The sequence below is a fragment of the Penicillium malachiteum genome (assembly GCF_028827825.1).
Source record: "Penicillium malachiteum strain IBT 17515 chromosome Unknown utg000002l:1.0-8849297.0:1.0-8852440.0, whole genome shotgun sequence".
NCBI classification, from domain to species: Eukaryota; Fungi; Ascomycota; class Eurotiomycetes; order Eurotiales; family Aspergillaceae; genus Penicillium; species Penicillium malachiteum.
This window is the reverse complement of record NW_026643095.1, coordinates 1,668,819-1,689,888: the sequence shown is the minus strand read 5'-3', so window position 1 is coordinate 1,689,888 and position 21,070 is coordinate 1,668,819. Positions and strand designations below refer to the sequence as shown.

At 46.4% G+C, this 21,070-nt stretch overlaps 8 protein-coding genes across 8 annotated transcripts; 3 read left to right on the top strand and 5 right to left on the bottom strand.

Annotated features, from left to right (window-relative positions):
* Positions 1 to 2,943: 2,943 nt before the first annotated feature.
* Positions 2,944 to 6,288, bottom strand: kin1 (putative serine/threonine protein kinase Kin1; the record flags this gene model as incomplete). Its single annotated transcript, XM_057087118.1, has 3 exons — positions 2,944 to 4,916; positions 4,984 to 5,611; positions 5,698 to 6,288. 3 exons carry the CDS (start codon positions 6,286 to 6,288, stop codon positions 2,944 to 2,946), a joined length of 3,192 nt encoding a protein of 1,063 aa, XP_056946947.1.
* Positions 6,289 to 7,140: 852 nt separating this feature from the next.
* On the bottom strand, positions 7,141 to 7,813 carry N7483_003680 (uncharacterized protein; the record flags this gene model as incomplete). Its single annotated transcript, XM_057087117.1, has 2 exons — positions 7,141 to 7,469; positions 7,528 to 7,813. 2 exons carry the CDS (start codon positions 7,811 to 7,813, stop codon positions 7,141 to 7,143), a joined length of 615 nt encoding a protein of 204 aa, XP_056946946.1.
* Positions 7,814 to 7,844: 31 nt separating this feature from the next.
* N7483_003679 (uncharacterized protein) lies at positions 7,845 to 8,543 on the bottom strand (the record flags this gene model as incomplete). The annotated part of the gene is made up of 1 exon (XM_057087116.1): positions 7,845 to 8,543. The coding sequence occupies one exon, from the start codon at positions 8,541 to 8,543 to the stop codon at positions 7,845 to 7,847; it is 699 nt and encodes a 232-aa protein (XP_056946945.1).
* Positions 8,544 to 8,812: 269 nt separating this feature from the next.
* On the bottom strand, positions 8,813 to 11,251 carry N7483_003678 (phosphoketolase family protein; the record flags this gene model as incomplete). Its single annotated transcript, XM_057087115.1, has 1 exon — positions 8,813 to 11,251. One exon carries the CDS (start codon positions 11,249 to 11,251, stop codon positions 8,813 to 8,815), a length of 2,439 nt encoding a protein of 812 aa, XP_056946944.1.
* A 1,803-nt stretch (positions 11,252 to 13,054) lies between these two features.
* Positions 13,055 to 14,374, top strand: N7483_003677 (wax synthase family protein; the record flags this gene model as incomplete). Its single annotated transcript, XM_057087114.1, has 3 exons — positions 13,055 to 13,418; positions 13,516 to 13,807; positions 13,870 to 14,374. 3 exons carry the CDS (start codon positions 13,055 to 13,057, stop codon positions 14,372 to 14,374), a joined length of 1,161 nt encoding a protein of 386 aa, XP_056946943.1.
* A 510-nt stretch (positions 14,375 to 14,884) lies between these two features.
* On the top strand, positions 14,885 to 15,790 carry N7483_003676 (alpha/beta-hydrolase; the record flags this gene model as incomplete). Its single annotated transcript, XM_057087113.1, has 1 exon — positions 14,885 to 15,790. One exon carries the CDS (start codon positions 14,885 to 14,887, stop codon positions 15,788 to 15,790), a length of 906 nt encoding a protein of 301 aa, XP_056946942.1.
* A 387-nt stretch (positions 15,791 to 16,177) lies between these two features.
* Positions 16,178 to 17,819, bottom strand: N7483_003675 (Zn(II)2Cys6 transcription factor; the record flags this gene model as incomplete). The annotated part of the gene is made up of 4 exons (XM_057087112.1): positions 16,178 to 16,934; positions 16,991 to 17,115; positions 17,194 to 17,477; positions 17,531 to 17,819. 4 exons carry the CDS (start codon positions 17,817 to 17,819, stop codon positions 16,178 to 16,180), a joined length of 1,455 nt encoding a protein of 484 aa, XP_056946941.1.
* A 935-nt stretch (positions 17,820 to 18,754) lies between these two features.
* On the top strand, positions 18,755 to 20,545 carry N7483_003674 (cytochrome P450; the record flags this gene model as incomplete). The annotated part of the gene is made up of 4 exons (XM_057087111.1): positions 18,755 to 18,923; positions 18,992 to 19,142; positions 19,200 to 20,448; positions 20,510 to 20,545. The coding sequence occupies 4 exons, from the start codon at positions 18,755 to 18,757 to the stop codon at positions 20,543 to 20,545; spliced, it is 1,605 nt and encodes a 534-aa protein (XP_056946940.1).
* Between the last annotated feature and the right edge of the window lie 525 nt (positions 20,546 to 21,070).

Here is a 21,070-nt window from a genome sequence, read left to right as displayed (position 1 = left end):
TCGGTTTTAATGTTGCTTTTTTGTTTTTGTTTTTCTTTGTTGGCCCTTTCATTCAAGTTACTAACACAAAAAATCTGCAAATTTTTGAATAATTACACCACTTGGGTGTATCCACCAGGACGACTACCATCTAGTCCCAACACATATGCACTTAAACCTTAGAAGTTTTCAGCGCGTCGGGGACAGACCAAAGGTGATGACGTCACGCAGAGGATGTCAGCTGAACAGGGGATACCAAGTTACAGGGGACTTAGGAGGAAAGGGTAAAGATAAGACCAAAAGATCAGACAACACGGATCAGATGGAATGACATACGACCAAGCTGGATCCAAACTTAGGATAGAATGGAAGGAAAGAATCAAACAAAGATACTACTGATCCCAAAAAGATTGAATTCGATGCTCAACTAACTAAGGGGTAAGATCAGGTTTTATAGAACATTAGACTAAACAGATAAACATAAAACCAAAGGTCTCAGAACATGGGATGAAAGATCCACGGAATCCGAAATGATCAAGTCTTTCATCTCATCTTGTAACCATTGATCTCAACAACGGGGTTCGGGTTGCGAATCTTCTCGGACGAGAGAAGATGATCTTTGATCTGATGGATCAGATCAAAACAATAGCCATTCATTCCGCAACAAAATGCTTGATCGCGGGATGAATTAGTCAGCACAATCTTTAGACCAAAAGAGCCACTTTTGGTCCCAGGAATTCAGGCAGAGAATCAGCCTGAATTGCTGACAGAAGTGCTACTATGTATGTAGTATCGGCGCCTATAGGACTCAAAAATATATACCACGTTCAAACATTGAAAATGTTGAAACTCGAAAATCTTTAATTTTAAAATGTGGCGGAAGGCAAGAGATTCAACTTGAAGTGTGAAGGGCAGAAGCGGACTTGATTCAATCTACTCGGACCACGAACTGTGTACTAAAAGAAGCTTAAGGAGAAGAAGTAGACTTCGGGCACGATTCGTCAAGGAAGAGGAGGAATGTTATGGGTCACGTGACAAAGTATATATATCACTTCCTGAGAACGCACAGATTGCCTTCTCTTCCTTAAGCTTAATATAAACCGTTTAAGGTCCTGCTTGCTTTGACCAAATTAGCTCCGGCCCTTCATATCTCCTATTAATATCTATAAGAGTCTGATATGGTTTGTTGTGGTTTGTTGTCGCACGACGCGTCAAAAGTTTAACCGGAGGTAAATATTTATTGACTACGGTTGTGATATTTGCCCCAAGATTACCATGTAGTTATCTTTCCTTGCTTACATCATGTTACTGTGATGATCGCACATCACCTGATGTCATTATGTTTGATTGTATATAAACTACTGTTATTCTATACTTAATCAAACATGCACTTTTACCTCCTAAGATCTCACGGTATTTGGTGAAATACCATAGTCGGTCAAATACCCAGACAAATACTAATATCGGAGAATACCATCTTTTTACAGTATTCCATACGGTATTTGGCACTAAATACGGTATTTGAGATATATGAGCGGCCGACATGGATTACTACCACTAGCACTGGCATATACATCCAGATGTCTATGTGTATACCTATGTAGGTAGTCCTACTATCTACTAGTCAAGTGCTACTAGTAGTAGTACCCAGGTGGGTGTGGCACTATGTAGTAAAACTAATATGAGCCCTATGTACATAGAGCACTTAAGGTATTCTCTTCAAGTTGAAATGTGTTACGAACTGGCTGTCAAGCAACGTGAGTATACACAAGCGTAGTGTCAATACTTACCGCAAGCCGTTATCCTGCAACTGTACCGTCGCCGTCCGGGCCTTACACGGGCTAGAGTAGGGATCCTTGCACGGTAATGCTTGAGTCAGGGGTTCGCTAGTAGGCCAGTCACGAGTGAGGTTATCACGAGTGAGCTCTTCTAACTAGTTGGGTTTGTCTTCAAGGGTTCGATTGTGATCAAAGGTAATCTGATTCGTAATCTGATTCGTAAAGTCCAATAACAATGAGTGAAATAATCGCGAAGAACTAAATCCATGATGCGGTAGAGAGCGTCCTTTATATATCCAGTCCTTCCTATCATCCTGTCCTGCTGTCAGGACAGGTCCGTTCCGTTTGAACGGACAGGATCTATTGTTGGAATAGATCCGCGGTCACGTGTCATCACGTGTCCGTATCTGGCTCCTGTTGATACCTGAAGCATCAACTGGTCCTGCGCCCATCTAGGCCGTGCGTCCATCATGGCCGGTCGTCCATACTTGGCCCGACCGCCAATTGATTGGGTCATAGCTGCTCCTGGGAGATCCCTCCGTAGTGGGTTTGTAACAAAATGATGGTAGCACTGAGTACTCAAGTAGTATACACCTTTCACCGTGACCCGCGAACTGGCACATGTGCAAGGCTGTGATTAAAAATGCCAAAACTTATTTTATTTTCATCAACAGAAACTCATGGATACATAACCCGGACAAGAAGCTATACAAACGCCAATTCCCTGCTTCACCACGCTAAAAGAGAATCGCAGAGATGCAAATTCCAAAAATAAAACAGGAGTTCAGGATATGTCTTCAACTTAATGTACAGCAAGAAGACGGACACGCTTTTCTAGAACGACAGTGTGGGGAAAATGTAAACTGAATAAGCCAAACGAGTAGAGGTAGATGCAAACCGGAATGATAGGCTAGGTAGTAGGGAGTTAACTTGAGAAGAGCCCAGTGAAGGGCCTGGGGTAGGGTAAGCCATGCAAAGATAACAACAAAGAAAAGAGGGCTTTGGATGCAATGATAAAACAGAAATATGGGACTCGAATGTGGATACATCGGATTGATGGATGGTTGTGGGAACATAACATAACAAAGAACATAATATCAATCACGTGCCAGGTAAAACCTCTATGCTGACTTTCTTCTGTAAAAGATATATGCATTGCATCAGTAGGCTCTTGGCAGGACTCAGATTATAGTCTGAGCGCGTCAAGGATCTTCTTTGCCATCTCTCGGTACTGCCACATGCCACCTGAGACCTTCTTGAACTGGATTCCGTGTAAAGAGAAAAGAGGAACCTTCACAATTAGAATCTCAAAGCGAAGCACCAAGTTCTCGCCGGTATCGCTTTGGACACGAGTCGTGGTCTCGCCAACAACGCGCTCACCAACTGCGCCGCTCTGGTGGGTTTCACGAGCGACATATTCATCGGAGGCGTCGGAGTTCGAGATGAAACTGCGATCGGGTGGACCATGTGGGCGACGGTGTAGCTTATTAGAGCCCGAGCGGTTGTCGTCACGGCTATCATCGTGACCAAGAAGGCCACCAAAACTGATACGGCGACGGTGTGATGACACTTGGCCTTGGCGGTCCGGGCTAGGAGGGTTAATGTCTATGACCTTCTCGAGGTCGATGCTCGGAGCATGTCGACAGCTAAAGCCACCCTTGATTTCAACGTAATCCACAGCCAGCTGCTTCAAAACACGGATAATATCAGCCCGAATGACGGGCAATGGCTTGCTGCTGGTGGTTGACACGCTGAAGAGACCTTTCAAGTAGACTGGCTTGGATAGATCTTCGCCTTCATTGGCACTTTCTAGTGCTGTGCCTGCGCCAGTGATATCTTCATCGGTCTCTTCTGGCACGTTAGCCTCCCGAGCTGCCTCTCGCTTGGCGCGTCGGGCCTGAATACTCTCACGCCGTGCATGGCCTAAAGACATGGTCCGCGCAGTATGTGTGCGACCGCCACTGACAGTAGTCTTCACAAAAGCCGCCTGATCCTTCTGGTTGTTGGGACCAATCTGGTCAGACCCACTGGTTGAGGGTGGTTGACGCTCGACTTCCAGAGTATCAGATTCGTTTCTCCGAGTAGCCCTGCGAGTTCGGTAGTCGGCAGAGTTGACACTTGTAGATCGGCCCAAGAACTTGCCCGGCTGTGATGTTTGTTCACCCGAGCCTGAGGCTGAGGCTGAGCCCGGTGCTGCAAGTAAATCTTGATGTTGAGTCTGACTTCCAGCAGAAGGAACGGAAGGTTGCGATGGCTCGCCCCGGCGATTCCTTCGTACGCTATATCCACGATTCATCGGGGATGCGGAGTCGGCTGGTGGTTGAACATTGAGAGTTGGTGTGTTCGGGGTGCTAACACGCTCCCGCTCAACATCGCGGCTGCGATCCTTGGTCCTGCGAGTACTGAAGCGTCGCAAAATACCAGCAGCGGTGCTTTCTTTCTTCGCAGGTGTCTCGGGTTGCATGGCATGGCCAGACGGTGAAGAGGTGTGAAGATTTTTGATACCTTCTGTAACGTCTTCCTCTCCATGTGTCCTGGCGCGAGGTCGAGAGCGTCGACCAGTGTCCCTCTCTCCCGGTACTTGGTATTGGTTGGTGTGAGCAGCTTCCGGTGGCGCCAGCTCGGGGACCGCTGTAACATCGCTGGGATGTTGACGAATGCCTAGGGCACCCGGATTGCTCTCTCCCCGCTCCCGATCCAGTTTCTCCTTGACCAGATGATAAACCGATACCAGGGGGCTATACGCGTTGAGGGGATCATTGCCCAGCTGAATTGCCTCAGCTGAAGGAGCAGAAAGCGTATCGCGACTGGCCGCGGAGTTTCGTCTTTTATAGAAGTCGAAAACACCGCGCTTTCGCTCTGATTGGCTGTTCACTGGCTGTTCACGGAAGTTGAGCCTCACAGCGTGGTGGTATTCATCCGATTCCAGCACTTTGGTCAATTGGGATGCGATATAATCTGGCGGTCCAAAATCAAAGCCTGTCATCTTCTCAATGACTTCCTGGTCTAGAGGAAGTTGCAAAGGCTCTCTATGAGGAAGAAAGTTCTCCGGGGGCGCACTGAAGTTCTTGTTCATCCATGGGTGGTTCATGATCTCAGCCAAGCTGGCACGCTGTTTAGGATCTGTGACAAGCATGCGGGAAATGATATGACGACATTCTATGAAATTCAGGTTAGTTACGAAGAAAAGGCGTAGAAAGGTACCCGATAGAACGGAAACACGTACCAGTTGTAAGGCCGGGTGGGTATTCAACCACTCCCTTCTTAATCTTTGCATGAAGCTGAGGCATGCTCTGGTCATCGAAAGGCACTTTACCGCAGACCAAGACATAGAGAACAATTCCAAAACTCCAGACGTCGACTTCCGGACCAGTATACTGTCTTGCTTGAAGCAGTTCTGGAGCTGCAAAGTACAGACTACCGCAGAAGGTTTTCAGTAGACTTCTGGGCGAAAAGAGATTGCTGAGACCAAAATCAATGATTTTGATATCACCCGTTTTGCTGATCAGAATGTTCTCAATTTTCAAGTCACGGTGGACAATGCTATTGCGGTGGCAATAATCCAGTGCGCTGGCGATCTGGCGGGCGAATTTGCGGGCTTGTTTCTCCTTCAACTTGCCATGCGAAATGATGTAGTCAAGCATTTGACCTCCGTTGACATATTCAAAAAGCATATACCAGTGATATGTAGTGCGAACTACATCGCGCATACCACAGATGTATGGATGGCTAGTAAGACTAACAATGGCGGCTTCGCGAGCTGTTCGGATTTCCTTTGAACGATCCGCTCTTTCCGATTCGCGACCGCTGCGATGTTCTTCGGTCGAGACTCTAGGAACTATTTTGACAGCAACCTGTGGCAAGGAGGAAACAATTAGAGGTTATTCAATTGGAGGAACGTGGCAAGTTAGCGCTCAAAGGGAAGTCGGAAATACTATACCTGTTCTCCAGTTTCCATATGTTTCGCCAGCTTGACTTTACCCATGCTACCAGCACCAATGGTCTTTCCCAAGGCCCATTGGCCTGTAGGTGTTGTGATCGTCGTGCGGCGTCTTGGCTGTGTTGCGGGGGCGGCTGGGGCAGTCGTAGGTTGGGTGGAATCAGCTGGTCGGTCCGCCGTAGCATTCCTCACGGTATCGAGACTCTCTCGTTGATTGCCCTGGGTCGAGGCATTGCGCTGATGTCGCCGGGTAGACTCGGCTCGAGTAGCGGTGGTCGGGCGCTCTTGTGAGCGCTCGGAAGACGGTTCACGACGGGAAGGCATCTTTTGGGCATTGGATGCTTCAAGTTCCCGACGAGCAATATTATCTAGCGCGGCGTGATTTGAGGGTGGGCGGCGATCATAGGCAGTCGCCTTTGAATGGGGATACTGCGGCTGTGGAGGGGGCTGGGAGGTGTTTGACGATCGGACCGCCACGCTGCGTGTACGATGAGGCAGATCCGACGAGGGAGGGCGATTAGAAGGACGAGATGATGTAGATTGGCTGCGAGCAACCGCCGGCGACTTCGAGGCGGATGCCGGGGCCGACATGATGACTAGAACAAGTCTAGGGTGTGATGGAAGTTGGAGCGGTCAAAGGGCGCAAGCGGGGAGACGCTGACGAAGGGCAGACACAGCCCCACGGGCTGGTGCGTCTACCCGGGGGATTCGAAAGTCAAGAAATAGGAGAAGAAACGGAGAAAGAGATAATTCAAATTCAGAGGTTCAGGCAAGACAAGAGACTCATGCAGTGAAAAAGGATGAGATGGGGGGGGGGGGAAAGAAAGGAAAGTTGAGGGGGGAAAGAGGACGAGGTGTGTTTGACAGGGGCCTCTCCGTGTTCTCTGTTCTTGTTTCTCACTATTCCGAACAGCATAAGTAACTTCCAAGGTTGCTCTAATGTTAATCACACAATTATATTAACCACATTATTGGCATTTCAACCGGGTTTCACACGGAATATGGTTTCACAGAAACTTCATTTCTTATTTCCCCCTCGAATCCCCTGAACTCATGAATATGTGGCCCCTTGAAGATATAGATAGTGTCCCATGACGTTGTCCACGTTCCCAGATCCATCGTTCGGCTATTCAGGCACCAAGTTTAGTGCCCATGGGGGATCTAGACTTGCACATGTATACCGCAGTCCATGCTTAATTCATTAATGATGGGAATAATACTCCGTATAATAGTGATAATAACTGGAATATTTTCGGGGATTGTTCAATCTCAGATCAGATGGATCAGAACATTCTCTATATTCGGTATTTGTTCTATCACATAGTGGAGATTCTACTCCAGGGTTCATATGTGACCTATACTACAGACTATCTATAACCCCAAATCACATGACTCTATAAATAGATCTGATTTTCTATTTCTATTTCTCCTTTCTTCAAATGTTCAATTCTCAAACTCATATACAGAGTCAAGGAACTCATAGTCCCGTTTAACAAGTTGCACCCTTCCATTGATGATCACACTTCTATTACTCCGCTGAGGTGGATCCCAAACAACTTCAGCCACACTCGTACGAGGACGGGAAACTCCACACCCAGTATCATCTCGATCATGAAAGAGAATAAGATCCGGATGTCCACCTTCATGAATCATAAGTCCAGAACTATGCAAAGGAAGCCCAATTGCAGCTCGAGCCCGAGTGGAAACACATTCATACAAAAGCCGGGTATCTTCCAGCGCACCAGCCTGGTAAACCCCAACCCCAACACAGGCTAGGAATAAGGGGTCTGCGGAGCCCCATGGCGTAAAAGCGTTGCCAACATTATTCACCCCCCATGACTGCATCCAAATCATATTTGCGAATCAGTTCTGGGATGTTGAGGGTACCTCGAGCTCTCTGGTGACGATTCTCCTGGCCTACCGGGGCAGCCATATATAGATCACTGCCAGGCAGACCGACAAAACTGACGGGGAGATCATACTCGTGAATGAACTGAGAGAGACGGTGCCATTCTTCGTCAGTGAGGAGTGTCAAGCGTGTGCAATGACCGAGCATCACACGCTTCTGCGTAGAACGGGTAGTCCAGCCTCGTTTTTGCAGAGTGTGCAAAACCATCCAGACCAAGGGCTCTTTGCTCGGGTCAAGGTTATAGTCTAGGGTGGAAGTCGACATGTTTATCGAGTTCTAAGGCGCGATCGATCGCCCACTCGATATTCTGCTTCGATGTTTCGACGCTGGACTCGACGTAAGGTGTTGTACCGAGGACATCGATCTGCGGATAATCCGTAAGGGCTTTCTCGATTAGGCGTCTATTTACTCCTCCATATTCACTAGAGAAAGTGGGATCTTGAGCAAAGCAGACGATCTGAATATGGCATGCCTCCTTCCATTGATCCTTGAGTGTCACGGCTGCATCTAAGCAGGTCATCTGGACAGTATGATCGACCTCCACGAAGGCTCTCATAGCTGTGGCGCCAGATGAAACGGATTCAGCTAGTAGCCACTCTCCTCTCTTGAGAAGATCGGAATATGTAAAGCTTTGCTTGGCCTTGGTGGTGAAAGATAAGGCTTCTGGGAAAGTACCAGAGCAAGGTAGTAGATGCGCATACTCGGGCGCATTATGGACGAATGCTTTATCGAGATGAATGTGTGGGTGAGTCAATGCTGGTAGAACAAGCGGCGTTTGAGTCTTATCTTCCAATGACTCGTGCGGGGTGACTGAAGCAATAGTGCCCTGAGCTGTGCAAGACTCGTAGGCGATATTGATATCCCATATTGAAGAGGACCCGGTTAGTTTGACTCCTTGGAGCGAGGTGATATTTTTGCTCAAATTAGGAGGCGGCATGGTGTAATTGAAGAAAGATCGTTTATCAATTCTTCAGGGTCCAGGTTGGTTTTCTGTTTGATTACTCCACTACGCGGGGAACTCCGAAGTGCAGATGCCGATCTGCAGGGTCAGAGATGATGTACATAGATCGCATCTCATTCTTAATTATTCAGAATTAAGGCAATAAAAAATTAGATTGAAAATAACTCCAAATCAAAATAATAGACGCTCGTGTTCGTTGACTAAAGCCACAAGCCACAATCTTCATGAGACATGGTAATGGCATTCTATTTCGCAAAGGGCCAAGTCCAGTTCCGAATGTGCTCAGGATCCACGCCATTTTCGAAAGCCTGTATCTTGCCCGAAATTCGAGCGTTGACCAGCTTCTCCCTAACGCATGACGCAGTACTACCCAAGGTGGGAATCAAGTCAATTGCATCAATGGCCAAACTGTATCGGTCGGTTCCGTTGCGCATCGCCAGCTCAAACGGAGTATCGATATTACCCTTCTCCCGGTACCCTCTCACATGTAGGTTCTGCTGACCAGGTCGCTTGTAAGTGAGTCGATGGATGAGCCACGGGTACGAGTGGAAATTGAACACAATGGGCTTATTGTCCGTGAAGATGGCCTTCCATTGGCGATCTGGCATGCCGTGGGGATGATGGATTCCAGAGATAAGTCGGAAAAGGTCCACAACATTAACAAAGCGAACCTTGAGGTCTGGTAGGTACTCTCGAAGGAGAGCTGTGGCGGCCAAGGCTTCGTGAGTTGAGACATCACCACAAGATGCCATCACAACATCCGGCTCGCTTCCTTGATCATTGCTTGCCCAGTCCCAAATCCCGAGACCCTTGGTGCAGTGTGTGATAGCTTCATCCATATTCAGGAATTGGATATGATCCTGTTTGTCTGCAACAATGACATTCACATAATTGACGCTACGCAAACAGTGATCCATGACAGAGAGCAGAGTATTCCCATCAGGTGGGAGGTAGATACGGACCACCTCGGGGCTTTTGTTGGCTACCACATCCAGGAACCCGGGATCTTGGTGAGTAAAGCCATTGTGGTCCTGTCTCCAAACAGTGGCTGTAATAAGAATATTGAGAGAGGCAACTTTAGCACGCCATTCGACGTCAAGACACTTCTCAATCCACTTGCAGTGCTGATTGACCATAGAGTCAATGACATGAACGAAAGGCTCGTAGCTGTTGATTAAGCCGTGGCGACCAGACAGAATGTACCCCTCTAACCAGCCCTCGCAAGTATGCTCGCTGAGTATCTCCATAACACGGCCAAAAGGGGAGAGATTGCCTCCATTGCTATCTTCTTCAAAGTATTCTGCCATCCATACTTTCTGGCCCGCCTTATAGACTTCAGCTAGTTTGTTCGACTCTGTCTCGTCGGGCCCAAAGAGACGGAATGTGGACATGTTCTTAGCGACGATATCACGCAGGAACTTGGCCATGTTGGCCATTCCTCCTGCAATAGATTTACCGGGTACAATGTCTTTGATTGAATAGTTTCGGAAGTCATTCATTAGCAGCGGCTTACGCAAGAGACCACCGTTACCGACGGGGTTGGCGCTCATGCGTGAATTTCCTTTGGGAGCGAGCTCTTTGAGTTCCGCAATAAGTTTGCCGTCTTCGCCGAAGAGAGTCTCTGGCTTGTATCCTTTCATCCAATCTTCAAGGACCTTGAGATGTCCAGGGTTGGTAAGAACATCGGTGATGGGGATCTGATGAGCACGCCAGAACCCCTCGAGTAGTTTTCCATCGATTTCCCTGGGCGCAGTCCAGCCCTTTGGAGTACGAAGAACGATCATTGGCCAACGAGGACGGAATGGCACATTTGATGACCGAGCTTTCTGCTGGTACTCTCTAATCTCTGTCACGCATTTTTCGAGAGTAACCGCCATAGCCTGATGCATACTGTCCAGATCACTGCCCTCTACAAAATATGGTTTCCAGCCATAACCAACCATCAATGCGGTCAGCTCCTCGTGACTGATACGTGCAAGTACCGTGGGGTTATTGATCTTGTATCCATTCAGATGGAGGACAGGTAGAACCGCGCCATCGGTGATTGGGTTCAAAAACTTGGTACTGTGCCAGCTTGTTGCCAGCGGTCCCGTTTCAGACTCTCCGTCACCAACCATTGTTAAGGTGATGAGGTCTGGGTTATCGAATACGGTTCCAAAGGCATGGGAAATGGAATATCCAAGCTCACCACCCTCGTGGATGCTGCCGGGAGTCTCGGGCGTAGCATGACTTCCGATTCCACCAGGAAACGAGAACTGTTTGAAGAACCTCTGCATTCCTTCCACATCTTCACTCTTATCAGGGTATACCTCTGAGTAGACCCCCTCTAGATACGACTGAGAGATGATGCCTGGAGCACCATGGCCAGGACCCGAAACAAAAAGCACATCCAGGTCGTATTTCTTGATTAGACGGTTCATGTGGATCCAAGTAAAGGATTGACCAGCGTCTGATCCCCAGTGGCCCAAGAGTCGGGCTTTAAGGTGCTCCTTCTTCAGTGGTTCCTTCAGAAGAGGATTCTCGCGCAGGTAGAGCATACCCAGACAAAGGTACAAGCTAGCGTGGAAGTATGCGCTCATCCTGCGAACCTCTTCGGATTCCAGGCATTTCCCGGAAACTGTTGAGCGTGCTTGTCCATAGGCAGAGATACTTTGACTCTGATCTTGTTTTGATTGGGTAGACATATTGATAGATGAAGCTTTAAATGAAAGATATCTTGAATAGAAGTCGTGTTATCGTAAGGGATTGTGAGGACCGGGTGGAGGTGGAAGGTTGGAAAGAGCTGGATATTAAAGAAGAGCACTGGAAGAAGGTATCCAAGCTATCTTTCAAGGGTCCTGATGCAAAAGTCCGGCAAAATCCTGCTTTTATGAAATTTATGAAAGGCAATTGCAAACGAGTACTAATGCTTGTCGAGTGGCCTGATTCTTGCATGTGTAGTGATTGATGTCCGGGCCGGGAACAATCAATGACGTGTAGGCCGTTAATGAGCGCACCACTACGAACCCATGTCTCCCCACATTTTCATCATGACATCGATGTTAGGAGCTATTTAGGTCGCTTAAAATAACCGAGCTATTTCTGTTGGATAATCTTGAACTGGGGTTAATCATCAATTGTGGGCATATCGGAGAAATCCAAGTAATTGCAATATCAAAAGTACGACCTCGGGAGTACGGCCTTGATTATCTAGGAAACAGGGTAGGTCACTACGGACTTTAAGGTAATCTATTGAGCTCCAACATTGAAATGAAAAGGATTATTTCCAGGCAGAGAATTTTAACGACATGTGGATAAATTCGTGATACCGGGGGGATTAGGCTTACAGGCGTACAGCAGTGGGTGATACTACTTGATACCCATGCTATCTGTATAACCAGCCCACGTTTTCTTCTCTGGGGCTAGATCTTTAAATGGACCCAATGGACCCATATAGTTGCATGTCTCCACTGATGATCATTTTAGGAGAGGAAATCTTAGCCGCTTACTCAATCCTGCGTCAACTTCAACTTGTATGTTGGTTGTCTATATAGTTTAGTTGAGGGGAGAAAGGTCAGAAAACTCAGCCCTGCTGCCCAAGTGGTCAGCGGTCTCTCACTTACCTTGGCGGGTGGGAGGACAGAGATATTGATCAGGAAGGTCTGGCCCTGGTCAATAGCTGAGTTAACACCAGAGGGTGGGCGGGAATCCTGCTACGGCAGGGGACAAGAACATTTTTTTTTTAATTTTTGATATTCTTATCTGTACTACTTTCAGACTCGCTCTTTCCATTCATTCTTTCATGTTTCAAAAAATAGCCAAGAATGAGTGAGATATAGAGGGTGTTGTGGTGGTGCTGGGTGTATCAAGTGAGGCTATTCACAGCATCTCACCACTCCCTCTGATGCACACCAGATTTCAGAAGTCCCCGGTTCAATTCCAGCTGTTGACAACATTTTAATTCTTTCTGAACACTTGAAGAGTTTCCCACTATGATTTCTACCTACTATCCAAGACTTGCCAGTGTCAACCACATCACCGACAATATTGTTTGTCAACCTGGACAATTCAGTAACCATCTCAAAGCCATAGGATTTTTGATCTGTTTCCGGATCCCAAGCTGTTACTCATAGGGACAAAATGCGGTGGCTAAATCGAAACAAAAACTGAGAGTTTCTCTATACGTGGGCGATCTCCCCTGGCATGCAACTAAGCATCGGCTACCACCTGGGCAAGTGGTCCATGGCACAAAAGAGCCTGATATTCTCCATAATAACAAAGCACAATTAGACTATCGCGCAGGACAATTTGATCGGGTGCATATGTTGCAGTAAAAGCAACCCCCGGGGCCAGCCCTGTTGATTGAATTGTTTGGCCCCCACGGCCCCATTTGCGCAGATCAGGGGACGCCCGCAGCCCACCCCTTGGCAGATCTTCAAATCGCTAACCTTGACCTATTACCGCTAGGAATTTCAAACGCGTTCTCTCAAGTGGCTTATGGTTCCAAAATGTCCTTTCTTGCGGATATGCGCCTGGCTGGTGGCAGTGCCGTGCTACAGAACCTGATTCCCACAATACTCCTTGTCACAACACCGAAGCGATCGATTCTTCGTTTCCTCGCAATTCCGTGCATGATATGGATTGCCAGTCAAAATGTACGACAAATGAATCCATTCTGTCAAACATACGTGTTCCTCTTGGGCCCTGTCTTTCAGTGTGTTCCTCAAGCCCTCAATCTGCTATTGATCAATCCGCTTGATGCAGCCGACCTCACCCGCGAGAATCCCACGCGCACAAAGACCCTGATAGGGCGTTTTTGGTATGCGGCGGAATTGATGCTCTTTCCACGGGGTCTCAGGAACCCCTCGACAAGTCAGAGGTATTCCATCGCATCCGAAATATTACTGCAAGGGTGGGGCATTTTCTTGCTCTCGCGGTGTCTTTTTATTGCGCCAGTCTCTTATTCTAGCATGGCAATATGCCCTCTTTGATTTGATCCAATTTTCTGGCCACCAACAGGTTGCGATATCATCCTCTAATGTCATTTTCACATATCCTGAGTGGAATCTATCTCTTGAAAAGTGGATTGAGCGTATTATGACAAATGGAATTTCATGGCTTGTTATCGGGCGCATATGCGCAGATTCCCGCTATCGTTTAGCCTCGATCATTTTTGTTGGATCAGGACTGTATTCTCCTGCAGACTGGGTGCCGATGTATGGAAGAATGGCAGAATCATACACTTTGAAGAATCTCTGGGGGTAAGATACTCTTGACTTACTCCACGATCAACTTGGAAAATGCAATCTGACTCAATTTATAGAACATTTTGGCATCAAATGGTCCGCCAACCACTCTCAGCAATGAGTAATTGGATCACAAGGGATATACTACAGCTTCCCAAAGGATCAATTCTAGAAAGCAGCATGAATATCTTCGTCGTGTTCCTTCAATCAGGACTATTGCATCTGTTCATTGATATCGCAGCTGGTATCCCTGCAGAATATTCTGGCTCGTTGCCATTCTTCACCAGCTTTACTGTGGGGATTATTATTGAGCAAGCCGTTCAGAACCTTTATTACTGGATCAAGGGACCTGGTGCAAAGGAATATGCGATCTGGAAACGAGTCGTGGGTTATATGTGGGTTCTTCTGTGGGTAGGCATTCCATCAACCTGGTGGATCCACCCAAACATGCAGAATACTCCCCCGCACAAACTGAGTATGGTTCCATTTAGCTTCTCGGACCACATTGGATCTCAAACAGTGACGGCGTTTGCTGCTATTAGTGGGATGATTGTGTTCTTTGGGCTTGGAGGTGAAGTCTGAACATATTAGACTTTGGACTAATTACTTAGTATTTGGTCTAAAGTTGAAGATCCTTCAGCCCTATGAAATTAAAAGTTTCAGATCAAATGTTTATACAGATGGATGTACGTCAGATTAGAATGTCTATCGACCCACTACTATTATGCACTATTATGTAGCGATAGCGGATCCTAAAGTATTGATACTAGTGAAGATCTACTACTAGTACCAAATTCAATATCAAATTGAGAAATTGAGAATTGATATCCAGAGTCATAATTTCAGACTCCATTCCATCCTAAATCTTGCGGAAAATTCTTTCTGTTGATTCTTGGACACAATGACGCGTTGTGGAGACTTGGCGCACACAGCCGCACAGACGAAAAAAAAAAACCCTGAAGGAAACCTTGCACGCGACCATTAAGGGGGCTTATAAGACCAGTCATATTCCCCTGTTTTTCTTCCATTTTTCAACTTTTCCATATTTAATAAATTTCCTTTTTTGAACCTAGGAATTCTCTCCAAGTCACAATGTGGCTCCTAGCATATCTAGCCTATCTCCGTCTAAAAATTGGCGCCATCATCCTTAGGACCCTAATCAGATTACTCTCAGGAGGATGGATTGCCAACCCTGACACAATTCATCATCTCCCTTCTCGGGATCCTCAACGCAGAATCAAAGTCCATGTTTATCGACCTCCACTAAAGAAATCACGCTCACGCTCAGGCCCAGGCCCCGTCTTGATCAATTTCCACGGGAGCGGGTTTGTCATCCCAGCCCATGGCAGTGACGATGAGTTCTGTCGAGAAATGAGCCAACGCGCCAATTACACTGTTTTAGATGTTCAATATCGACTATCTCCTGAGAATCCCTTTCCTGCTGCAGTCCATGACACTGAAGATGTCTTGAAATGGGTCTTGCAGCAACCAGCCTTATTCGATCTTTCCCGAGTAGCAGTCTCAGGCTTCAGTGCGGGTGGGACTCTCGCTCTCGTGGCTGCTTCGACTTTATTCCCTAAGGGAACATTCCGATCTGTGATGACTTTTTATCCGAGTACAGAGGGTCATCTTGATCCCGCGTCGTTGATTGCGCCTGAAGCCGGTGGTCGTCCTATCCCTGTTTCGACTATGCGGCTTTTTGCTAGCTGCTATATTCAAACAGAAGTCGATTCACAAGATCCGAGGCTGATTCCTAGTTTTGCTGACACGGCACTTTTCCCAAAGAATGCACTTGTTATTACAGCAGGTTATGATACTTTGGCTGCTGAAGGGGAGAGATTTGCCAAACAACTGAAAAAGGATACGCGTCGTCACGTGGTCTACAGGCGGATGGCGAGGTGTAATCATGGTTGGGATAAAAAGGCCAGAATTGGGACTCATGAATGGGAGCAGAAGACTCAGGCTTATGATTTGGCTGCTGAGATGCTTCGTCTTTAGTTCTTTTTTATTGTCTGCTGACGAAGATGAAATCTGGATATCTGGATGATCTTATCTTCTTTCATAACTATAGGGCATATCTGGAGAGCGACATATGGGGACAGGCGTTATTTTGTACACATCTGCATTTGAATTTTGAACATAGCATCTGACTTGAGTTGAACTAAAAGAATTGATTTCCAACATTTTCTGCTTCAAAATTTGCGAACCTATGTACTAGCCGTCTAGATCATAGTAGATAGTGTTTGGATCTCAAAGTAATACTTATTTACCCTGGATAACTTATGTAGGAAAAAGATCATCATGATGGATTGCCTGCTCACCACGTATATCTACGTGATGAAAACATCCGAAGGCTTATATTATATTATACAGTACCTGACACTATCATAAATTTGATGTATTGGCACTGGCCTGAGACGTCTCAAATGGAAAACTTGAATGCGGGGCATCGGGTGTTCTTCCAAGATACGGAGCCGCATAAATAGCATTCCAATGAGGCCGAATCATTTCAAGTTCCTGGCCCTGTGGTGTTTCAAACCACAGAACACTCTTCATGTGGGCCAGAACGTCGTCAAAGCTGCCCAACTGCAAGGAAGCAGATATAATTTGTGCTCTCTCAACAAACCATTGATGATGTGATGTCCCCACAGAACTCATTAGGCCAACTGTTATAAGCCAGACATCTAGCGAGTCATACAGACGAGGTGTTGACTCGAGCTGTTTGAAATATTCTATGAAACGGATGACCATCGTATTCATAATGACTGCGTGAGAGTAATAGGTGGGCCCTTGAATAAGGAGCATGTATATAATAATTGCGTAGCGGAGAGATTCGGTAATTGGTGATGTCGGGAGGTGTATTGATGTCGGAGAAGAGAGTAAAAGACGGTGGATAACAAAACAAGTGAGGTCGTGAAGTTGCGTTGATGTAATAGGTATTCGTTGTGTTCGATGTAAGATGCTGCGGAGGCGTATGAAGACATTCCAGACAGCATAGTCGACTTCAATATCTTTTAGCCCAGATAAATCATCAAGAGCCGTTGGGTCTAATTGCCATTCTGGGATGCAAGGTATGCCATCTCCAAATCCCACATCATCTTGAGTATTGAATTGGGGATGGCCCATTATAAGCATTGATACCCTGCGAAAGATGATTAACTTAGTCACATGCAGCGCTGAAGATCAAAGGCTACTTACCAGCTAACCATTCGTGCAGTAAGAGGGCTGGTCTGCCTCACTGAATTTATACCACCTCTCAAGTCAACCAGCTTTTTGACTCCATCAACATGCATTTTGCTGATATCAATATTTCCCTTGCCAAACTAAAAGAAATTATTGTTAGTCAAATGTCCAGCAGAGAAAATACTGCAGGGTGGGGTAATGTCAAGGGACTATCTTACCTCAATGGCCGCTAAAGTGATGACAGAATTCATGGTTCCATCTTGTACGGCCATGGAAGAGTTCTCTACTTTACGTCGTAGTAAAGAAACAGAATCTGCCATCAAAATTTCTGAAGATTGGAAGCCTTTTTGTGCCAATAACTCCTCGTCAAGACAAGCTGTCTGTAGTGAGACATGAAACAGCGCCGGATCACCAAGGGCAAGGGGCCACCAGGATATTAAGAATGGGTTTGAAGTCGAGCTCAGATCGAGTGGATAATATTGAAATGCGATTTTGTGAAGAACTACATCCGTCAGCTACGATGTCATAAGTGTAATCCGTTGATCCTATACATACAGCTATATATGAGACGTTGAACCTGTTCCCTGGGAAGTCTTGTTTGTGGATATGAGTCAAAAGGGTCTGGAGATCCAAATCTGCACTGTGATAACGAGCCCGATAAATCAACAGGTTTTGTTAAAGCGTTCTTTTCTGAACCGGGTGCTACCGGTGCGGCCCAAGGCTGGTTCGCATAGTCGCATTGGATTTGGCGCTTTGCGCAGCGGGAGCAGCGCGGAGTTCGAAGATCGCAGCTAATTTTGGACTTGGAACAGGCGGCACATGATCTCCGAAGGGTTTGGCGCATCTTGGGGGAGAAAATCAAGATCCGGCGCGTTCTGTGAAAGTTGAACAATTATTCCAGGAGGAAGAGTGCCGGTGGGGACAGCCCATCGCCAGACCCCACACCGCCTTTGGGGCTAGAAAGATCTCATAATTTATGTACATATTTTTATTGATCCAATTATGAATATGTGATATCTAATGATTTAAATTCATTTAGAGAGACTTGCGATTTATCCCTTGAAGAATACTCCATAGTGTGCGTTGTCAAGATAAGTAGTGATACCCAAGGGTAAAGCGGATGAAAGCATGGCGAGAATAATGTTTGATTATCAATGGTACCGTAAGTCATAAGAATGAACTAACCGATTTTTCCAGGAGAAATGTTTTCAATCTCGGCATTTCCGGCATGCATTAGTACAAACATCAGTGTATGCCTCTTTAAACCGAGTCGATCCCCCGCTATATCGTGCCATGCAGTGTTCTCAATTAGGACTAGACCCCGAATCCATTCTCTGCCCTAACCTGAATAGGACTAGACCCCGTGGTCGATGTATATGGAGTAAACAGGGTATTAAGGACAACACTGAGCATCTTGATTGGACTCATTGACAATCTTACGACTCATTTTAACAATTGTAGATGGACTGACTGCTGGGGCATAGGGGCTATTTAAGATTAATTCATGGACTCGGTATTGAACTAGCCAGTGGGTCAAACATCCCGTCTCGAACAGCCTGTTATCTACACAACGAGAACCGACTGCAATTTTGAGCAAATCTATTGGATGAAAGATAATCTTGTCTCATAAATTACAGTGAAAGTAGTTCCTAGAATTGCCTGGTCCACTCGCGAGGCTAGTAAGAGGTGATCCTGTTTCCCTTTAAAAGAGTGGTGTTCCTCTGTTTTGCTTTCCAGGAGTTACGGCTAGAGATTTTCCCTAACATCCCAACCGCCATCATGAATGTCGAACTAATACAGAACTTTACGTCCTTGAGTCAAAGTAACTTTTCTCCATCTTCACTCTTCGGAGTCAAGTCTCAAGGAGCCCTGCCCGAGCTGCTTGCTAGTCGACCCGTCTGGCAGTATGTTGTCACTTTCTTGCTAGGATTGGTGATCTATGACCAGGGTAAGTTGATTCGGGCGTTTATTTAGAAATAGTATCTGCTCTTATTCACTGACAACACATCCTTGGAGTCATGTACATTAAGCGCAAGGGCTCCATAGCTGGGCCCTCATTCAAGATTCCTCTTATTGGCCCCTTCCTCCAGGCCCTTCATCCGAATTTCAACGAGTATCTCGCACAATGGGCAAGTGGACCACTTAGCTGTGTGTCCGTCTTTCACAAGTGTGTCTCTTTTGCCTCTCACATACACTGGAAATTCTAAATTCTTACCAATGTTAGATTTGTTGTCCTGGCTTCCGATCGAGACCTTGCACACAAGGTGTTCAAGTCGCCTACATACGCCGAGCCTTGTCTAGTCCCTATTGCGAAAGATATTTTGGGTCACAAGTCATGGGTGTTCCTTTCAGGAAAAGCTCATACTGAGTATCGGAGAGGACTGACTCCCCTATTCACCAACCGCGCCTTGGCTACCTACCTTCCCATCCAGGAGAAAGTATTCGCCGACTACTTTAACAAATTTGTTTCTGCAAGTGAAGCGAATGGAGGGAAAGCGATGGAATTTATGTCTTTATTTCGTGAGATCAACTGTGCAATCTCATGCCGCACCTTCTTTGGAGACTACATCTCGCAGGATGCAGTCAAGAAGATCGCTGACGATTTTTACCTTGCGACTGCTGCTCTTGAGCTAGTCAATGTCCCACTCTCAATCTACGTTCCATTCACTAAGCCATGGCGTGGAAAGCGAACTGCTGATGCTGTTCACGTCGAGTTTGCCAAATGCGCAGCCAAGTCCAAAGCTAACATGGCCGCTGGAGCAACACCTACATGTATCGTGGATCATTGGGTCCTACACATGATGGAGTCTAAGCGATATGAAGAGAGAATCGCTGCTGGAGAGACAAACGTCAATAAGCCAACAAATCTCATCCGCGATTTCACGAACGAAGAGATCGGGGAGACCTTGTTTACTTTCCTCTTTGCGTCTCAGGATGCCTCCAGCAGTGCCACAACCTGGCTATTCCAAATCCTCGCACAGCGGCCCGATGTTCTGGATCGACTACGAGAGGAGAATCTCAATGCACGGAATGGAGATAAAACAAAGTCTTGCGATCTCGCCATGTTGGAATCTTTGACATATACCAATGCTGTTATCAAGGAGCTTCTCCGCCACCGACCCCCAGTGATTTTTGTTCCTTACCTAGCCAAGAAGGATTTCCCTGTTACGCCGGATTACACTGTTCCTAAAGGATCGATGATCATCCCATCTTGCTATCCCGCCCTCCATGACCCTGAAGTATACCCAGAGCCTGATGTGTTCAATCCCGATCGCTGGATCACAGGTGATGCCGAGTCCAAAACTAAGAACTGGCTCGTTTTTGGTGCAGGTTCGCATGATTGTCTTGCAAGAAGATATGTTCCAATGTCAATGGCTGCTATGATTGGAAAAGCAGCTTTGGAGCTTGACTGGACGCATCACGCTACTGATAAATCGGAAGAGATCAGAGTATTCGCGACGCTTTTTCCAATGGTAAGTCGACCGCTCTCCGCTGTATGTGACTTCGATGACTGATATGCTAAAATTGATGTAGGATGGCGCGCAACTAGTTTTTAAGAAACGGTCATAGAATTCACTGGCTTGCAAATGTGACACCATGTATTAAGATTTTACCTTTTATGAGCCTATAATAATCACTCGCGTTGTTTGAAGCTTTTTGACCTGCTTTAGGCTGATGGAAATAATGAAGATTCTTCAAACAAAATCAGTGATCATTTCTATTGACAAGCCCAAGATTATCCTCCAGAAAACCCTTTTTCTACCCAATTTACGGACCTGCAGATTCGGTGTTTGATATGAACGCCGAAAATGTTAATTTGTCTTTTGATTTCCACACATTCCCCGGACCATCCCTTGACGATTACAAATTTCAGTCGAATCAATCCGATTTTAACCAACCCACTAAGCCTCAAATTGCATAGAACGATTGATAATTATCCCGCTTCCGAAAATCTATACTAAAATCTCGGCATCCGAAACCTCCCGCGAGCTGTCAGAGAACTCACAGTCATCGGCGACCCACTTAGTACCTAATGCGTACCAAACGCCGAAGACTTTAAACCTTCTAGAGCGTACATAATAACCTCCAAATTTC